The sequence below is a fragment of the Colobus angolensis genome, unplaced genomic scaffold (assembly GCF_000951035.1).
Source record: "Colobus angolensis palliatus isolate OR3802 unplaced genomic scaffold, Cang.pa_1.0 Scaffold37, whole genome shotgun sequence".
NCBI lineage: Eukaryota > Metazoa > Chordata > Mammalia > Primates > Cercopithecidae > Colobus > Colobus angolensis.
In genome coordinates, this window is record NW_012117043.1 from 4106838 (window position 1) to 4127462 (window position 20625).

At 38.3% G+C, this 20625-nt stretch overlaps 1 protein-coding gene across 3 annotated transcripts in view; it reads right to left on the bottom strand.

Annotated features, from left to right (window-relative positions):
- Positions 1-2600: 2600 nt before the first annotated feature.
- CLTC (clathrin, heavy chain (Hc)) overlaps positions 2601-20625 on the bottom strand; it is a 77023-nt gene continuing 58998 nt past the window's right edge. For 2 of the 3 annotated variants that reach the window (XM_011953671.1, XM_011953670.1), the window contains exons 17-32: positions 20184-20418; positions 17847-17969; positions 16307-16452; positions 15891-16074; positions 15501-15693; positions 14899-15056; positions 14539-14703; positions 14319-14426; positions 14068-14235; positions 13794-13943; positions 13573-13704; positions 13344-13454; positions 12114-12284; positions 11529-11750; positions 6579-6654; positions 2601-3640 (exon numbers count right to left, since the gene is read on the bottom strand). In XM_011953671.1, coding sequence (XP_011809061.1) covers positions 3516-3640; positions 6579-6654; positions 11529-11750; positions 12114-12284; positions 13344-13454; positions 13573-13704; positions 13794-13943; positions 14068-14235; positions 14319-14426; positions 14539-14703; positions 14899-15056; positions 15501-15693; positions 15891-16074; positions 16307-16452; positions 17847-17969; positions 20184-20418 — 2467 coding nt within the window. In that variant the 3' untranslated portion in view covers positions 2601-3515. Of the gene's footprint in view, positions 3641-6578; positions 6655-10305; positions 10327-11528; positions 11751-12113; positions 12285-13343; positions 13455-13572; positions 13705-13793; positions 13944-14067; positions 14236-14318; positions 14427-14538; positions 14704-14898; positions 15057-15500; positions 15694-15890; positions 16075-16306; positions 16453-17846; positions 17970-20183; positions 20419-20625 lie in introns of all 3 variants that reach the window. The other variant, XM_011953668.1, reaches the window with a different exon arrangement.

A 20625-nucleotide genomic window follows, 5' to 3' on the forward strand; every position in this document is an offset into this window, starting at 1 on the left:
TGGTTGGCAGTTGTCATCTTGGGCTTAAAAAAAGTACTGTTGGTTAAATGGTCTTGGTGGTTCAAGTGAGAGGCTGAAACAAATATTTAAGATGAGAGAAACAGGTCAATACAATTGGATTAAAAGGGAGGAAACAGCATTTCCCTATACATGGTTAGGTCCCTTTGTGTGTTGGCAGCCCTTCCCTGAGACTATGTCCCCCTGGAGGTCGAGGTTCAAGGGTGTTCCCACTAGAGGCAAGCTGCAGTTTGTTCCCCTGCTGTCACTTTTTGGGTGACTGATAGCCTACTTTATTAATAGATATGGCCATCTTCAATGGAGTCCCATGGTTTATAACCTGTTTGACTTTTTGTCTAAAGGTTGAGGTTTTATAGCAGATACAACCTACTGTGCAGTGTTTCATATTCACCTTCCCTGACCCATACTGGCCAAAGGTTATCAGCAGTGGTTCTAAATCACAGCCTATTAAAGGTTCTCACTTTCCCCCTTCCTTGTAACAATGAAGCCATTGAAACTTGTGGAGTAACCTTATCGACCTTACAGATGGAAATGGGTGGGCCCAAGTAAGAATTTATGGTAACTGTAAAGTGAATGTAGTTTGTCATCTCTGCTAGTTTTTTTTTTCCTAGAACTTAAAGAACTAGACAGTTAAGGGTGCCTTTTTTACCTTTTAATCTTTAGATGTACTTGATACAATCCTAATAATTACTGTTATACCAGTTACCTAGAATATGAGGCAGAGGGTCCCAACTCCCCAAGCCACAGAGCTTCCTGATAGTCATCTTGTTAGAAACTATTTTTCTTTAAAGCCTTCTTTTAGGAGGATACTGACAGTAATTTCTAAAATCAGTGTATCCCCAAGAACGGTACTGATGCCAGGGAGAATTTTGGTAATAGGCCCATTTTAAGTGGCTGTACCTCTCTATGGTTAACTGTAATATAAGCAGCATTATAGCACAATCTCAAGGTCTAAGGTCATTGGTGGAATATCGTGGGCAGAACACTAAAGACAGTCTTGAAAGTTCTAATATTTGATTCATTTTATACACTTCGCACAGGCATAGGACAGCACAGGAGAAAAATTGCAACTGTGAATGATGCCACAATAGCGACTATTTCTAAACAGAATGTTTACTGGCTCCAGAAGTGATGCAACAAAATGCAACGTTAGGACTGAGTTGAACTCAGTGCTAAGTGCATGATTCTGGCTCAGGTAATTTCTGAGGTTTGCCTCAGACTGATGGCTCCAAATTCAAAGATAGTGGCATTCCCAACAGGATGGCATGGGGTGGCTAAGTAACTGATCAGTCATGGCATATCTACTAAAAGGAATATTATGAAAATTCTGGTAATTGTGGATATATGCTTGTTTTCTAATTCATCTGTACTTAGTATTTTATAGAACTCATAATCTTATAGTCCTCAAAGTATACTCTGCAGAACCCATGGGGTCTCCAGAGTCAAAAATATTTTCATAATACTATTATTTTTTTTCCTCTGCGTTACTTGCACTGATGGTACAAAAGCAGTGGTGGGGAAAACTGATGGCACCTCCCACATATCAAAGCAGGGGCACCATTGTATTCTTCACTGACCTGCACTCACATTAAACACTTTCACTTCGTGTCCTGGATGAAACTAAATAGGTTTTTTTGGTGTTTTGAGACAAGAGTCTCGTTCTGTCACCCAGGCTGGAGTGCAATGATGTGATCTCGGCTCACTACAACCTTTGCCTCCCAGGTTCAAGTGATTCTCATGCCTCAGCCTCCTGCCTCCTGAGTAGTAGCTGGGATCTTACAGGCGTGTACCTTCACACCTTTAGTAGAGCACGCCTGGCTGCTACTTTATTTTTAGTAGAGATGGAGTTTCACCATGTTGGTCAGGCTTGTCTCGAACTCCTGGCCTCAAGCAATCTGCCTGCCTCAACCTCCCAAAGTGCTGGGATTACAGGCCTGAGCCACCACAGCTGGTGGGACAGGGATTTTAAGTTGTAAAAAACTCCTCTGTGGAGCTTATGGTAGGTAATTTGCCTAAGAGTTGTAAAGCAGTGCAACACTAGGCGAGGGGCTATGTGTAGCTATTGAGGATTAAGGGATAGTGAAATGAACTTTAGGAACATTCTCAGCCATAAGCAAGAGCTGGATTGACAACAACCAATTTTTCAAAAAACATCAACTTAAGATACCCATAATTTGGGCACCTTTATAATTCATGATGAGAAACAGCATGTTAACTACATGTTTAAATATATTTTATTTCAAGTTAATATAACAGCAATGATTTGTTCATTTAAGTGAAATGCCTAGATAAAAACCTCAAGTGTCACTTGGCTAAAATGTTGGAGACAGTAAATGTAAGCCACTAGAGTAGTGACTCTGGTTCTTTAGACTACTGCGTGTACCTTATTGAACTACAGGAATGCACATTGATAAAATGCACAATGTCTTCACATGTCTCAATCCTCATTCCTCTTCCTTCCATGCCTCCCTGTAATGCCTCAGTATCCAATATAAAACTACAAAAACTACTGTTCTTTTGGTTTGAGTGATATTTAATTAAGTTCTTTTGGTTTGAGTGGTATTTAATTAAAACTTCAAATCTATGTTATTTCCACAGTCCAGTAATTTATTTTAAATTTGAGTAATTTCAAATTCCACAAACAAAACTGAATAACAGCAATATTTTGTTTGAATTTCTCTCTTCTGTACACTCAGTGATCTAAAACACCACAATATCCAACATACACAAACCTCAGGGAAGGGTTAGTAAACACACACAAGATTGGAATCATGGTGCTCTTTGCTCCTGAATGGAATGGTCCCACAGAAAAAGCACAGGATACAGCACAACATAAGGGCACCTGTTACATATGAAGTGAGCAAAACATACTAGCATTTTCTATATGCATAATGGGGAAACCTGCATAGGTTAGAGGGCCTTTTATGCTCATTTAAAAATCAGGCAAGTTGTCTGTAACATTTTTCAAATAATCTGGAAAGCACTGCAGTCCAGTGTAGGATGTGCTGATTAGTGTTGTCTTTGTTGGCACTGACAGTCTTGCATGGTCATATGCCAGTATTTTTGCTTTAGCTTTTCTTTGAATAAAACAGATTTAAATGCATTTAGACAATACATATTTGTAAGCTGTTTACATACACTAAGAGATTCAATATTAGAGTTTCTTTGTTTCTTTAAACGCTACAGAGTGCAAATCAGATTCTTCACAACAGATTAAATATTAAGCAGTTCTTTAAAGAATGAGGGGGAAGAAAAAAAGCCCAAGTGAATAAAACATTGAAACTATTCCCCTTCGAAAATAAATTCTAAAATGATGTGGAATGTGAAATAAGGTTTTAACATAGGTGATCCAAGTTTATAGTTAGAAACAAAAAGGAGTCCTTCATGAAATAAAGGTTACAAGAACACGTTGCCTGTTTCCCCCATTATAAACAGAGAAGTGGGTAGAGACGATGTTTCAGTACGAAAATAGGTGACTACAGGATGAGCTTTTCATCTCACATGCTGTACCCAAAGCCAGGCTGTGGCTGTCCATACGGTGGTGCGGTATAACCATAACCAAAAGGTGCCTGGGGAGGGACGGCAACACTGGGTCCTGCTGTCAGCATCAACTGGGGCTGACCTAAAGTAGAAGAAAACGAAAAGGAGCAGGGGCAGGGTGAGGAGGCAGGACAGACTGTTAGCATTTAGAATACCCCAATCTCCTCCACTCTAGCAACATAATCTCACCCTCGAATGAGTTGTGTATCGGGGGCACATTTGATTGCTACAATTTTGGGAGGACAGTCTTAGTCTAAGAAGGTTCCTACCTAAAAAGTCAACAAATAGTGCAGGGCCAAAGGCCAGAACTGCTTATGACTGAACACAATATGCCTGACACTGTATACTTGACACATACCTACATGCATATTACACTTCATGACACAATAAAATTAGCACAAGAAAACTTAGTTTTTTAAGACTTCTTTTTTTTTTTAAAGACAGAATCTTGCTGTGTTGCCCAGGCTGGAGTGCAGTTGTACAATCTCGGCTCACTGCAACCTCCGCCTCCTGGGTTCAAGCGATTCTCGTGCCTCAGCCTCCTGAGTAGCTGGGATTACGCGTGTGTGCCACCATGTCCAGCTAATTTTTGTATTTTTAGTAGAGACGGGATTTTGCCACGTTGGCCAGGCTGGTCTTGAACTCCTGGCCTCAAGTGATCAGCCCACCTTGCCCTCCCAAAGTGCTGCGATTATAGGCGTGAGCCACCATGCTTGGCCTAAATGACATGTTATTAACATAACTTTTACAGTTAGATTTCTGATTTAAACATGTCTAAATGGCAATGAAACCAAATTCATTTATAGATGATCCAGTACTAATTTAGAGACAGCAATTAAAAATAAGACACATTTGGGCCAGGCGTGGTGGCTCACGCCTGTAATCCCAGCACTCTGGGAGGCAGAGGAGGGTGGATCATGAGGTTAGGAGTTCGACACCAGTCTGGCCAATACAGTGAAACCCTGTCTCTACTAAAAATACAAAAAAAATTAGCTGGATGTGGTGGTGTGCGCCTATAATCCCAGCTACTCAGCACGCTGAGGCAGGAGAATCACTTGAACCCAGGAGGTTGCAGTGAGCCGAGATAACACCACTGCACTCCAGCCTGGGTGACAGAGCGAGATGCCGTCTTGAGGGGCGGAAAAAAAGACATTCAGACATTCTTTAGGTGTGAAATACATTAGAACATACACCCTCTATCAAATACTATGTTGACATTCTTTCTTACAAAGTTTAAATCGTTGTTGGCCATATTCAGAAAACATGACCTGTAGAGAACTTGGCTTAGAGATGGAAAGCAAGTAACACCCCTCTACCCCTACGAAACAAATATTCTTAACCTCCCACTACAGTGTAAACCTAGATCAGGATTTCTCCCACACAAAGGACTTCATGTCTTTGCTTTTTGTGGTTAACAACCAAAGCTGTATTTAGCAAACAAATTAATTTTGGAAACCAATTTTATTTATTTTATTATTTTTTTTGAGACTGAGTCACGCTCTGTCGCCCAGGCTGGAGTGCAGTGGCGCCATTTCAGCTCACTGCAGCCTTTGCCTCCCAGGTTCAAGCAATTCTCCTGCCTCAGCCTCCCAAGTAGCTGGGACTACAGGCATGTGCCACCACGCCTGGCTAATCTTGTTTTTTTTTTTTTTTTGAGACGGAGTCTGGCTGTCGCCCAGGCTGGAGTGCAATGGCTGGATCTCAGCTCACTGCAAGCTCCGCCTCCTGAGTTTACGCCATTCTCCTGCCTCAGCCTGCCGAGTAGCTGGGACTACAGGCGCCCGCCACCTCGCCCGGCTAGCTTTTTCTATTCTTTAGTAGAGACGGGGTTTCACCGTGTTAGCCAGGATGGTCTTGATCTCCTGACCTAGTGATCTGCCCGTCTCGGCCTCCCAAAGTGCTGGGATTACAGGCTTGAGCCACCGCGCCCGGCCTCGCCTGGCTGATCTTTTGTATTTTTAGTAGAAACGGGGGTTTCACCGTGTTAGCCAGGATGGTCTCAATCTCATGACCTTGTGATCTGCCCGCCTCAACCTTCCAAAGTGCTGGGATTATAGGCATGAGCCACCACGCCCAGCCATAATGGTCATATTTTTATGTTCCCTCACCTGGTTATTGTGCTTCTACCTATACTCTTCAAAGTGATTGTTCAAATGAATCTGTTCAACTATGAAATGGAAAGGGGCAGTAATTCAGACATGTAGGTTTAAGAAGACATGAAACTGTCTTAAATATTCACTTGAAGGCTGGGCGCGGTGGCTCAAGCCTGTAATCCCAGCACTTTGGGAGGCCGAGACGGGCGGATCACGAGGTCAGGAGATTGAGACCATCCTGGCTAACACGGTGAAACCCTGTCTCTACTAAAAACCACAAAAAACTAGCCGGGTGAGGTGGCGGCGCCTGTAGTCCCAGCTACGCGGGAGGCTGAGGCAGGAGAATGGCATGAACCCGGGAGGCGGAGCTTGCAGTGAGCTGAGATCCGGCCACTGCACTCCAGCCTGGGCCACAGAGCGAGACTCCGTCTCAAAAAAAAAAAAAAAAAAAAAAAATTCACTTGAGAGTTTGAAGATCCTGTCTCTCTGGAAAGTTCTCAAATGGAAGCTACCCAGTTATCTGCCCCAGTTAGAATTTAAAATGAAGATGTATTCTTTATGTAAAGCGTACTAAAGACAGCCTGGGCATATTCTCTCTTTTGCTCTTTTGAAAATGGAATTCATCAGTATTTCTTTTTCAGTAATTTATGAGCAGGTAATGAATGAGGGACCACATGATAGGAAAGATTCATGTTATGATCTTAAATGACTGTTTTTTGAGTTTTCTTGTATTTAGGATTATTTTAGTGAATAATATTAACACCTGCTTTACGACTTCTCAGAAAAAAAAAATCATAGCAGTATTTCTTGGCAAGCCTTTCAAGCCTTTTGCACTTTAGAAGCTTGTGGTATTCTATTTTGAGGCATAGTCTCTAAATAATTAAATACTTGTCTAATGAATTTTTTGAGGTTACAGAGAGAGATTACCATAAACAATGGGTTGTGTCTCTGTAGCTTGTTCTTCTTCTTTTCTCAGTGATTCTGAAGCATCTAATTTATCCACCTGGAGAAAAACACATCATGTTAATTAGCACCCCAAAAGTATTATAAACCTAGATTTATGGCAGAAAGTGGAAAAGCCTTAGTATGTTAAATTCTGTCAAAATAAAACAGACTAGAAAGAACATTCTCAGGCCCCCTCAAATTCAATGGCAATGTTCATACTTCAGTCCAGGTGGTTTTCAGCACTGTCATTATAAACCCTCAGGAAGGAGGGATTTATAAATGCCATAAAAGCTCAGGCCAGACTAAAACTGGGCATGCTAGGATGCAGCCTGAGGGAGGGAGAAAACGAGAAGGAACCACTTTTCAAATGAAGTTTAAAACTGATCAGAGGTAATAATGAACTCATGGTCTGGCAATACTTCCCTCCCCAGAGGAAATAGTATTCAAAAAAGTTAAATGAGCCTCATGACTGGACAAGTACTTATGCAGAATAAGCTGTTCTTTTGCCAGTTGTGTGTAGCTTCTGATGATATTGGTTATAGCTGCAGACTGAAGTTTAAGATTCAAGTGGCTCCATATTCAATCTTTTTGTATAAAGAAAGGCTGCATGTTTAATACTGTGTGGGCTCTGTTATCAAAGAAGAAATCAGTAAAGCCTGATTTTGTCCCAAAAATGTTCGCTTTTAATTAAGCCAAAAGTAAATGGCTACTATATGCTAACTACACTTCAAAGTGGATAGTATCAGACAGAAGTAATTCTGCAGAGCAGTCCAAATGTATTAGTGAAAGAAAGGAATTAGAATGCCTAGATCCTTCCACTGACTAGTTGTGTGACCTTGGCAAATCATTGCACTGGCCCTCAAATTTCCTTCTCTATATAATGAGAAGGTTGAACAAAATGATCTGCAGTTTCTTCTAGGGCTAACATGATTTGATTCTGTAATTCTGTAATGAAATAGAAGTGACATTACAACACTGGGACTAGAGAATCTCCTTCACTATACAAATTCCATTGCCTTTTACACTATATTTGTCTTTCAATATTTAAAAGCTGGTCTCTCAACCAAAGCCTTATACTTGGTCTATCATTATAGCTAAGTAAAACTAAATTTCAGACCTCAATGTTATCTATTACTGGTGGTTTTCTTTTTTTTTTTTTTTTTTTTTTATTACTGGTGGTTTTCAAGGTCATAAATGTGCTGGATGAGATAGGGGGACCAAAGTGCAGGGGGGAACACTTTCTGAATGTTCACTGCATGTTCTTCAAAAAGGCAAATTGTGAAAAATCCCTTCAAAAAAAAAGGTTGTAGACTTCAGTGGAAAAGTCTGTAAAATCCAGGTCCTAAAAAGATTCAGGCAGCACCTCATTTCTATTTGAAACTATTAAAAAAGTATCTTTCAGTCTTCACATAGGCCATTAAGGTTAGGGCACTGTTTTACATTTAATTGTTTCATATTAAATACCACAAATATGAGTCTAATCCATCTTAATTTGTTAGGGAACTGAAAGTTTCAGAAAAGTAAGCCTAAGTAGGCTCCTTCAGATGAAATGTGGTTTTTCTAGCCTAGGAAGATGGATTAGTTTACGTTTATACACTATTATCCTATGTTATAGTCTAAATGATGTGTTACAAATTACCCTAGTACCAAATTAAAGACTATTATGTAGTATAAGTACCAGATGAAATGCCCATTTTTTGGCATCCACACTTAGAACAAAAATTATTACAGTTATAGAACTTAAAGCACAGCTCTGTGCCATCAAGGGTCGGATGGGGTTTTGCTAACTAACCAGTATTGAAGAAGGAGCTATAGAAGTTATAAAGAAAAATACATGGATGCCTGTACATTAGTAACTTCTAAGAAAAAAGAAGAAAAATGAAACAACCAAAAAGCCACCACTGCATAATACATTTCCGGACTTTCAAGGAAAAGAATCTGAAGTGAACATGTGTTTAAAAGTTAAGGTCTGAATCAGATGTTGAACACAGAAGTCCTATTAGAGAAGCACATGGAAGACTTAGAAGAGCTGGCAATATCACAATGCCCTAGCATACACATAGGAAGTTTGGGCATAGGGGAAGAATTCTGAAGGAATAGCATCAAGCTAAGCAAAAAATTCTTATTCTTCTATATGATGGGACAGCCTCTGGCACAGGGACTTTCAATTTTTGTTTCCACTGATCCAATTTAGATTGCTCAAAAAAAAAAAAAAAAGCATAGAAGGCTTTTAAGAACACAAGCTTTTGTTAAGAGCTGTAACAAAAGTTTCTGATCCTTGGATTTAAAAAGAAAAATTACAGGTAAGCATGTCAATGAATTCAGTTCCATCTGTACTACTAAAAATTCACTAAAATGTAAAAGGCTTTTCCACAAAGACTGCAATATGCTGCAGAGGAAAAGTAACATGCAGTCAGTTATTTTGGTGTATGTGTGCATGAAAAAAAGGCAAAAGTACTGAAGCAAGAAGTGAGATCTGAAGATGACTTGCTATACAGGCTCTCAAGAAACACACACAGCCCACAGCAATGCTATAAGAGTTTCAAAAATAGTATGATGTAATTGCAATGACTGTTGTACATGCTCCATTTAAAACAATGCATAACACTGCAGTTCAATTACCTGTTTTTCACACACACGCTTTCTAACTGCCTTGCTTACTAGCTGCTGAAGGGTCTCACACACAATGCATTTTACTCAGGTTTGCCCTAAGTTCCAGTGGTGACTCCAGTTTGGTTCAACATAATCCCAAGGCATTGTCCCCCACCCAAATTCTTTTCAATTTGTTTCAACTCTCCTTTACCTTCCCACCCTTTTCTAACCACAATTTGATAACAGATGTAAGTTTGTTTCATTCATATTGGGATGGAGACAAGCCAATGAAGGAAGCAGCAACCAAAAGGTGCCTGAATTTGACCTCCTTGGACAAGCCAACTGATAAACAGGAGAGCAAATTTTAGGTAGCTTCAGAGGTATGCCTTATTACAGAAAGTAGAAGTTAATACTTTGTTAAAAGTAATTCATGTTGCTTAGCAACAATAGCAAGCTTGGCTCTCGTGATTAAAAAGGTTTTGATTCCTCTTAAAAATGGACTAGCACCATAAGAACTGGACACCTGGAGAAACATGAGGAAAGTCTCTTCGGAAGCAGCTAGTATCTCTTGTATCTACTTTCAGCAAAAAATTAGTAAGAATCAAGAGATCAGAAACTGGATCACAGTCCTTCAATACCAAAAAAAAAAAAAACCCCAAAAAGCCTTTTAGGGCATGTATATACATATATAAATTCAACAACTGTCAGGCAAGCTCACAAAGTAAAACCAGAGGCTGTTTTAATTTACTTCAAGTATTATGATAGTCCTATTAGGGTCCAGATACCCTGACAGGGAAGAGAAATTTCCTGTTACTTTGGAATTAATATGGAAACTCACCATACTCAGTTTTCCATAATATATTTAAGAGAGACTGTGAACCAACTACTGATTAGCCTCCTGCCCTTCCTAAAGCCTATTAGCCGATTAGTAGCAAACGTCTACTAATGTCCTACAGTTCTATTAAAGTTATGTTTCAAGGGACTTGCAGAGGCTTTAGTGAAAATTTATTGGGGGGAAAAAGCAGCAGCAGCAGTGTAGAAAAGGAAGGAAAAAAATCATGCAAATTCCTTAGACTTAGTTCTCCAGACTTAAAGATGGAAAAGAATCAACTTTCACCTTTTCCTTTATTGCATCAACCTGCAAAGGAATTCAGAAGGTGCAGCTTAGAAAAAAAATCAAATTCCATATTGAGCATAAAAAGGTAGAATCAGCAACAAAGGTTTAGGGAAGAAACATCTAACCACTAAAAAGGTATGAGAGAAGTGAAAATAAAGGGCATACTAGAAGCAAAATTTAGATTTTTCTGTAACTTCAAAGCTTACTGCAGAAGAATTTATGCTACAGTATGAAAGAAAGCAGCTTAATCACTAGTAGAATTTACAGCACTTAGGTTAACAGCAGCTTAGAGACAAGTCTCACAAGTTGGCATTATGTTTAAGAAGCTATTCTCATCTATGGCTAAAACATGTTGGCTAAGACAAGGCAACATGTTTTTTCTTACATTGAATACAGAAAATGTTAATTCTTTAAAAACTTTAAACAGACACAATGGTATCTAATTAAATGATATCCTGAGGAAAAATTCAGTGTAGTAGGGATTGTTGGTAGTGCTCCCACTCCCCCCACCCCCACCTTAACTCAGGCAGGCTGAAGGAATCAGTTGGGAGACTCTGATTTTAATCATGCTTTTTGCTTTGACAAAAAGGATCCTCTAAAACCATTTAAAAATGTTCTACACAGAGGAAGCTAGTAACTGCTGAAGACAGGGTGAGTAAATTCTTACATCAAAAAGGGACTCTAAGATGAATAGTGAATTTTATAAGGCGATTAGACCCCCAGCTTGTTTAATGTGTTCACCTCCTATGATATTTTTAAATCAGAGGTTAAACTATCAAAAAAAATTATGAGGATTAAAAGAATGTTAAGAATATACATGCAGCTTCCCCAGGGGAAACAGGCATAGACATCACTAAAGTCAGGAGCCAACCAAATAAAAGGGAATCTACAATACTAGTTATGATGCTTTGAGTTACAAGAACTGAGTTTGAGAAAAATGCTACTTTAAAATAAAATTTATCGACTTGTTTTTAAAATAAAAAAACAAAATATAGATTATTTTCACCCTCATAAATACAATGAGGGTAAACAGCTATATTTGAGTTCCCCTTCCAATCAGTGTCATTTTTCAGCTATTAAAAAATTTTCAAAAGAACAGGAATATTTTATGATCGACTGACTGACTTCTACTAAATAAAAAAAATTAAAAAAATTAATGTGCATGTAGAATTTTACATATCTGCAAGAAAACTGGTTCTGAATACACTTAGAAGAGTCATTACCTTTGTCAAGTATTCCTTCATGACCTGGATGAAATAGGGCATGGCAAAATCCATGATATTGTGCCTCCACGCAGTTTCTAGGACAACATCTGGCCTTAAAAGATCGTAACAGGTAAACAGACAAGCTCCAAAGCACTCTCTTTTTTCTTCCTGCAAAAACCACTGCAGGAGTTCTTCAGCCAACTCAGTATCTTTAGATTCAGAAGCATACTGCATTGCATCCTATTCAAAGAAAATAGTGACAGTCAAAAAACATTAGACCCAACACACTAAACTAGTAAACCAACAAAAACAATGGAAACTTTCCAATATAAATCTGGTTTTGCAAGGAGAAAAAAAGCCTCCTAGTTGTATCATTTAAATTAAAATTTTCAAAGAACAGATAAGCTAAAGGCCTTTTTTTTCCCCCAAACAAGTCTGACCTTAACATAATAGAGCCCCTAGAATCAAGAAATCCATTAACTTAAATTGCCTTAAAGTCAGTTCTCATATTCACAAAACCAATACTTTTATTTATAGAATATAATCACTTGTAACATCATTTTAGGCCTGGTTTAACAGCCCCCGCCCCGCAACTTTATCAACCTTGTAAAGGCTGTCTTTCTTGCACAGCTCTACACTCTGTTTCCAGCGATTGTTGCCTTTGAAGAGATAAGCAGCAATTCTCCTGAACTCAATGAGTTCATGTTTTTCCAAACGCTGAGCAAGCGAGATATTGTCAAAGTTGTCATAAGCATCTATTGATGTTCGCAGAGCCTTAAAAAGAAAAGCCATCCAAATGCCAGATCAGTATCTTGTTTTAACATTATATTCCGTCCTCGATCAATGAGTCCCTTAGATGGTAATGTGTAATACGACACCTAGATTCAAGCATCAAAAGGTATGTTTTTTCACTATACCTAAAGATAACATTTTCTCCAAGATATTTCAGTATCAAGGACTAACATATGGCTATGAAACTGATGAGATTTCTAATTTGGAGGGCAAGATTTTTTTTTTTGAGATGGAGTCTCCCTCTGTTGCCCAGGCTGGAGTGCAGTGGTGACGCAATCGTGGCTCACTGCAACCTGCCTCTAGTGTTCAAGCGATTCTCCTGCCTCAGCCTGCCGGGTAGCTGGGACTATAGGCACGTGCCACCAAACCCGGCTAATTTTTTTTGTATTTTAGTAGAGACGGGGTTTCATTGTGTTAGCCAGGATGGTCTCGATCTCCTGACATCATGATCTGCCCGCCTTGGCTTCCCAAAGTGCTGGGATTACAGGTGTGAGCCACCACGCCTGAACTGGAGGGCAAGATTTTATTCTCTAGAGAAACTTCTGATAAAACTCAGCATGGCAGCAGTACAGGATCTGCATGCACTGAGCCTCAAAGAAAATCAAGACAGAGAAACAAAGGCAAGTAGCTTAAGCTTCACTCTACTTGACTTTTGCTTATGTGAAATCCTTCATAAGAGAAAGTTTATACAAATACTAATAAAACAGTAGGCAAGAAAAATGGTGAATATAGTTAATATCAAATAAATTTTATGAACTAGTTAAGTGATCAGACATTTTTGGCTCTACCTATAATCTAGATGTTAAAGTAATCATATCTTTTTTTCAAAAGCAGTATCTTATACAAGATCTGAGCAAAATTCTGAAAACTTGGCACTTAATTATAAGTAAGACTTATCAATCCTGAAACCTTACTAAATTTAGATCCTAGGAATGCAAGCACCTACTGTTTACAATCCTAAATGATAATGGCTTTTTTGAAAAATGGGAAAACGTAACTTTATGAGTCTTAAGATTATGTGCAAGAATCAAAAGGTTTTACCTGATAATCTTCTTCTGTAATAAAGAGGTTGTTCAATGATTCATTCACAGATTTGTTGTTATGGTTCTGAACTGAACGCAAATATGGTTTCACCAGTGGTAGCTGTTTAACCTTTAAAATAAAGAGTTTGTTACAAATATAGCACATTATTGAAGTCCCAGGGACAAAAGTTATCCAAATATGTCCTAATTCCTTGCTATGAAGCTTTCGTTTAAAATTATTACTTTACCTTGCTGAAATAATTGACTGCACGAGTGTGATCCAACCGTGGAGACAGCACCATCAGCAAATCATTTAACAACAGAGGCTTGAATTCTAAATAGAACTGTATTGCTCTGTAGTATAGTTCCACATTGGCAACCTACAATGGGAAAATCCATACATAAGTCAGTTTACTTCCTAATGAGCTTTCTCCTTCTGAATCCTTTATCTTCTGAAGAAAGTACACACCTTGGTAATGATATCTTTGAACTGCCCTTCTTTCCAGGCATCAGTTGGATGATTCATCATGGTAATGATGGCATTATCATATTCTTCATACTTGTCATACAAAAACACCAGTTCTGCCCAAAGATGAGCTTGTTCTGCAGCTCTTAGCACCTGCATAAGAAAGACTTAATTGCTTTAGATATGAGTCTAGCCAACAGCCTTAAAAAGAATAAGATATTTTGAAGTATTAGTTTTAACTACACAGTTGCTTCACTGTGTTACAATGACTGGTTACCTTGGGAATATTCACTCTAGACCAGAACAGCTCCAGGTGCTCCCTCATTTTCTGAGGCTTAAATTTAGAGTACAGAATAGCTAATTCGGTAAACATTCCCATGTGAGCTCGCTCAAGTCCCAGTGCTGCTTCCAACATGGTAATCAGCTCTTCAAAATAGCCACGATCCTGAACAAGAGAAATGTGCAGTTAAAGATAAGAATATCTATGGTAAAAGATCTCAGGTCATATAAAAGTTTCTTGTTAATTACCTGATAGTAGTTGATAAGTTCTTCTAATTCATCTGCGTGTACAACAATATGAAGTCCACACATCTGAGCAAGACGGAATTCTTTCCCATCTACACAGGCGAAGCAGACCTAGAATAAACATTTCCTTTCTATGAACTCAAATGTAAACATGGCTAGTTATTTAAACTAATGTTTAAAGAACGTTTCTTTAATTCTTCACTCAAACTTGGGTTTAGATTACCTCTTTCCATGTTCGAGTACTGTTAGCTTTCCTAGCCCCATCAACAGCTGCCTGATATTCACCCAGGTGAACCAGGGTAGATGCCAAACGTCCAAAATTGGAAACATTATTGTACAACAACTTAGCAGCATCATACATTTTTTCATCATAACAACGGTCACCAACCTGGAAAAAAAAAGGTAACGCACACTCAGTAAGATATTAGTGTGAACTTAATCCTCTTTTCAAATTCATACCTTCACAATGAGAAATAATGTTTTCCTATAGATTTTTCCTTGGAATTCTTCAGTTATGTTTTGATCCTACCAAGCTAATCAAGTAGCCCAACTAGTTTTTCTTAAATCTGAAAAGGAAACCCACTTGTTGGATATGAGCATTATTTGGTCCATTGATAAATTCTTCTAACTCTGCAAGGCGGTTTGTTTTAGCCAGCGCAAATATCAATTCTGTCTCCACGTAGGACTCTCGAGCCTTCTTACGGGCCATCTGCAAGTACTTCACCAGTTCTTCCCAGTTTCCTGAGTATAGAAAAAGAAAAAATAGATCCAAACACTAACATCCTAGTTTATCTTTCACCCAAGTAAATGAAAATTGCTATTCATTTCCTTTTCAAGGAAACATGGATAATGACAAATGTAAACTGTGCAATATTTCACTTCTGTATTATCACAGACCAAATGAATAGAAGAATTCTCTTTTTCCTGAAAGTTGTAAGATTAGAGCACTATCAGGATTTTATGAGACTTCAAAAACAGAAAATTAATCTTCCCCACTTGTAAGTTTTGTGAACCTACAAATTCACAAAATACAGCCTCTTTTTATGTGGACTAAGATGGAGTACTAAAAGTTTTCACAGGAAACCATGCAGTATCCAACTCTTCTACAATTCAGAACAGACAGATATCTTAATGCTTAGTTTAATCATTTTGTGAGGTCTCAATACATAAGGTAAGAAATCATACCACTAGTATTGGCAGCCTGAACAACTTCCATGTAGGAGGAAGGATCGTCTGCTTTGATGTAAGAATCAATGGCTTCTTTCACCATTCCTTTCTGCAACTGGGCTTTTGCAAGTTGACTCCAGACTGCAGGTTCATTGCAACGTTCAGCAAACTCATATGCCCGATCCAAGTTTCCAATATGTTCAATTAAGACCTAAGTACCCAAGTTTGAAATTGGGGTTAGAGTAAAATCAATCCTACCCAGAGCAATTACATTTAAGCTGTTAGTATTTTGTTGCTCTTCTATTGCCATAGCAACCAGTTAGGCCCATCTTCATAGGACAGTGCATACACTGAATGAGTAGAAGACATTACATTTAGTAATTCAACTTAGGTAATCTAAAGATTTACCTGAACTGCCGAAGTATTGACATCAAATTTCCGAAAAATGGCAAATGCTTCTTCAAACAGCTCATTGCTGATGGCGATATTGGCAATATCTGGGGCATCATAATTATCCAAGCGGTTAATATACTCCATAACACGTGTACGGTCAGCTTTAATTGCGGTGAGGATAAGGAGGTTTTGCAGATTCCTTTAAGAAACAAAATAATATTTTAAATGCAATATTTTAAGTTTATCAGACATAAAAAAAACCACTGTGACTAATAGGTTTTTGTCTCAAGAGATAGGGTGAGAAGGAGGGGGGATATTAGAAGAGTGAGAATTCAGGCAACTTTCTCTGATCTTTTTGTTCCTTCCCAAAACTGATGGGCCATTATTAAAGACTGACAATAAACAGCCAATGGATCCCTCTGAAAGCATACCTGTGTTCACTGAATACAGAGTTATCAAGGACAATTTTCTCCAGCAGTTCAATCAGTTCATTAGGAAGGTCTGCAGTCATGAAAGCCTTGACAGTTACTGACACTTCTTCAGGGTCCTGAGTCTCAGACAAAGCTGTTTGTACAACCTACAGAGGATATATGGGACATAAGTATTGAGAATCAAGTTGGTTTTAAATAAGGATAAGTTGGCCTCTCATTAGAAAACTTGAAATAGGCAGAAAAGAATGAAGTAGGAAAAAGACCTTTAAATTTACACACAGAGGTCTTTCTACACCAATCTATACAATATGTGTAATTCTACTCTCTTGAAAAATTACTCTAATTATATAATTTCTCTTTTCCCTGCTTAAAACATTATCCAGGCTAGCAATCATCATTATCACTTTAGTGGCTACACATAATGCAAAATTCAACTACACAGATGTGGAACTATAGTATCAGTAATTCTTTTGGTTTTGCCTATTTGCATGGCTTTCTAGATGCTGCAATGATTTCCAACCACCCCCTCCACATCCTTCCCCTAGGAAGCTTTGTAACTAGTTGGAATGTTCCTTAGAAATGCTTCCTAGGAAAGGAATGAAATATTAATAGCCTTCAACTTACTTGTTTCCAAAATGTTTTATTTATACTTATTTCAGGAGAATTTTAAGACTCATTATTAACAACTCTTCAATTTTTGGAGCTTTTAAAATATGTTGTCTATTTTATTTAGGTATAAAAGCCCATCTCATGTGCAGTTCTATACTTCTTGTTAGTAAGATATAACACTGATGCACCTGGTCTTTTGTATTTTCTCAAATCTTTACCTTTTGCTGACTTATCATTGTCTTGAAGTTTCCAATCAATTTAGCCACTTCTTAGGTGTTTATAGCAATCCTTAATGTTTAGTTTGTTATTTTCCTTTTAAACTATGATGAACCGAGAGTTTTATATAATTAAGTCATGTCTTTTGGGATGTATTTTCTTTTTCCTTTTTTTTGATACTGTCTCGCTCGTCACCTAGGCTGGAGTGCAATGTTGTGATCTCAGCTCACTGCAACCTCCGCCTCCCAGGTTCAAGCGATTTTCCTGCCTCAGCCTCCCGAGTAGCTGGGATTACAGGCACGTGCCACCATGCCCGTCTAATTTTTGTATTTTTAGTAGAGACGGGGTTTCCCCATGTTGGCCAGACTGGTCACGAACTCCTGACCTCAGGTGATCCGCCCACCTTGGCCTCCCAAAGTGCTGGGATTACAGGCGTGAGCCACTGCACGCAGCTTATTTTTCTTAATGTATGTTATATACATTTATACTTATATAAATTTACATTAATTTATATATAACGTATACAATTTACATTCATTATATACAAATGAATGTAAATTGAATGTATATAAATTTTAATTTCCTTCTACTTTGTATTGCTTTCTCTTCTAGTTAAATATGATCCATTTGAGTATATGATGAGGGGAAGGATTGTATCCATAGTTAAAAATGTATAATTTTTACTGACAGTCATAAACATGTTTGCCAATGTTACCTGGTCAATTAGGGGTCTCCTGTAAGGATTGCTTTCCAGCAGCACGCTGCCCCACAATTCTGGATCCTTTCGACGTACCAGGTAGCGAGAAAGACTTTTGAAGAGGGAATTCTCATTGCAAACCTGAAGATACGACAGATCAATTTCAAGGTAAAAAGTAAAAGACTTTTTATAGCATTTTAGAGGTTATTTCCTATTGTTTAAACTCTGTTTATTGATAATCTTACTGATATTGGATCTACTTTTGGACTTTGATTCACGTACCAGTAATATACTGTTTTAATTATACAGGCTTTGTAATATACAATTTAACATCTGGTAGGACTAGTCCACTTATACATTTTTCAGTGTTTTACTAGCTGTTCTTGTGTGTTTATTTTTCCATGTGTATATGCACATGTATGTACATAAGTGAGCATATGTATGTACATAAATATAACTATTTCCTAGCTCTGACCACTGAAAGATCTTAGAAGCAAATATACCTAAGCTCAGATCTTGACTTCTAATATTTTCAGAAAATAGGAGTCTTGCTCTGTTGTCCAGGCTGGAGAGTGCAGTGTTGCAATCATAGTTCACTGCAACCTTGACCTCCTGGGCTCAAGTGATCCTCCTACCTCAGCCTTCTGGGTAGCTTGGAACCAAGTGCATGGTACCTCCCCCAGCTAATTATGTAATTTTTTGTAGAGACGGGCTCACTATGTTGCCCAGGCTGGTTTCAAACTCCTGGGCTCAAGTGATTCTCCTGCCTCGGCCTCCCAAAGTGCTGGGATTCTAGGAGTGAGCCACTCACCTGGCCCAGATCTTGATTTCTAATACCATGCCCCAGTAAAAGGTTCCCTAGAGAAATGACTGGACTCCAGGGCTGCAGAAGGTACAAAATGAGCTTGGTGTATTGTGTGCCAGAAAATAAGTTAAAATGCTCAAAGAACAATGAGCCCATGACACAAAGACACAGACTGAAGAGGTTCTCACCAACTGGGACAATTTGAGCATCAAAATAAATAGTAATGGATTGTAGCCCATCGAATAAAATCCAAGAGTTCATGAATGCATGAGTGTTAACTGACAAATGTGGAGAAACTGCTGGAGTTTGAAAAATTTTCATTTTGCAACCAACACATTAAGAATGGTTTAAGTAAGAATCAACAGATGCTAAATTAAGGGAGGGGGTAAGAGGATATTTGCATGGTCTTAAGTGTCTACTTATAGACTGTTTAATATCTGCAAGAGGGTAATAATTATATAATAAAGAAATGTTACAACTTGATAAAAACTGACAAAGGGGACAAATGAACACCGCGTGCTTCCGGAGATACAATACCATGAGAAAAACAAACCACCACTGAAGCAGTATTCTGGGTGGAAACATATAATCTAAATCTAACCATCAGGAACCATCAGAGGAATCAAAATGAGACACATTCTATTTTTTAAAAAGAGACTTTACATTTAAATGAAATATAGACAATAGGCGAATCCATAGAGACAGAGTACAGTCTGGTGGTTGTCAGGGGCTGGGAGAAGGGGGTATGTGGAGGAACTGTTTAAGGAATACAGGGTTTCCTTTTGAAGTGATGAAAAATTGGAACTAGATAAAGGTGATTATATAACATTGTAAATGTACTGAATGTCACTGAATTGTTCACTTTAAAATGGTTAATTTGATGTTGCTTTAAATTTCACCTATATAAAATAGTTACAAATAGAAAAAGCAACTATCTGTTTACAAAAATATCAGTGTCATAAAAAACAAAAGACTGAAGAACCATTCCAGAGTACAAGAGACTAAAGAGACATGAAAACTACAAGTCATATATAACCTTAGACTAGAGGGGAAAAAACTGCTACAAAGGATGTCATTGGTTAATTGACACAACTAGAATAGAACAGATTTTTAAAGGTATCCTGTCAATGTCAAACTGACTGAAGCTGGTATATTTCATGTGGTTAATGAAACAGAATATCCTTATTCTTAGGCCATACACTCTGAAGGGGTATAAGGCCATGATGCATTCAACTTATTCCCACGTGGTTAAAAAATAATAGACATGTGTATACACATATGTATGAATGGTGTGCCTGCATGTAAGAATGTGAGAACACAAATGGTAAGGCTAATGGGGTAAAAACATTAACAAGTCAATCAGAATAAAGGGTATATAGACTTTATCCACTATTTGGGCACTTTCAGATTCACAATTATTAGCAAATAAAGTTTTAAAAAAGCACCCACCATCCCCAAATGTCCCATATTACCTGAAATCACCCTAAACCTCTCATATAACAGGTTTTTAAAAACGCAGCTTTTTTACATATTCAGCTAGCAGTACTTACATTAATAAGTTCCAGATCACACTGGCCACGTTCATAAGCAACACAGGCCAGATGTGGATCTCTCTTCTCACAATACTTTCCAACAACGCGACTGTCATAGTAGGGATTTTCACGAAGAAATCTCTCCGGGTTGTTATTACTGTCTATGTAGATTTTGGCTAAGGCATTGTGAGTAGCAGGCTCCTCACAGCCCTCATGAATTCTGGCCTCTAGCCAAGGCAGAAGCAGTTTCAATCTAGGAAAAAGGGGAAAAAAACCTCACACACACATACTGCATTATAAATAATACACTCTTGACATGCTAACTATGTAAATACCTTATGGTCTACAACGTGCTTTCACTTTCACATACTTTTTTTCCCCCCGAGTACTGCTACATTGCCCAGACTGAAGTGCAGTGGCTATTCCAGCCATAATCATTGTGCACTACAGCCTTGGGCTC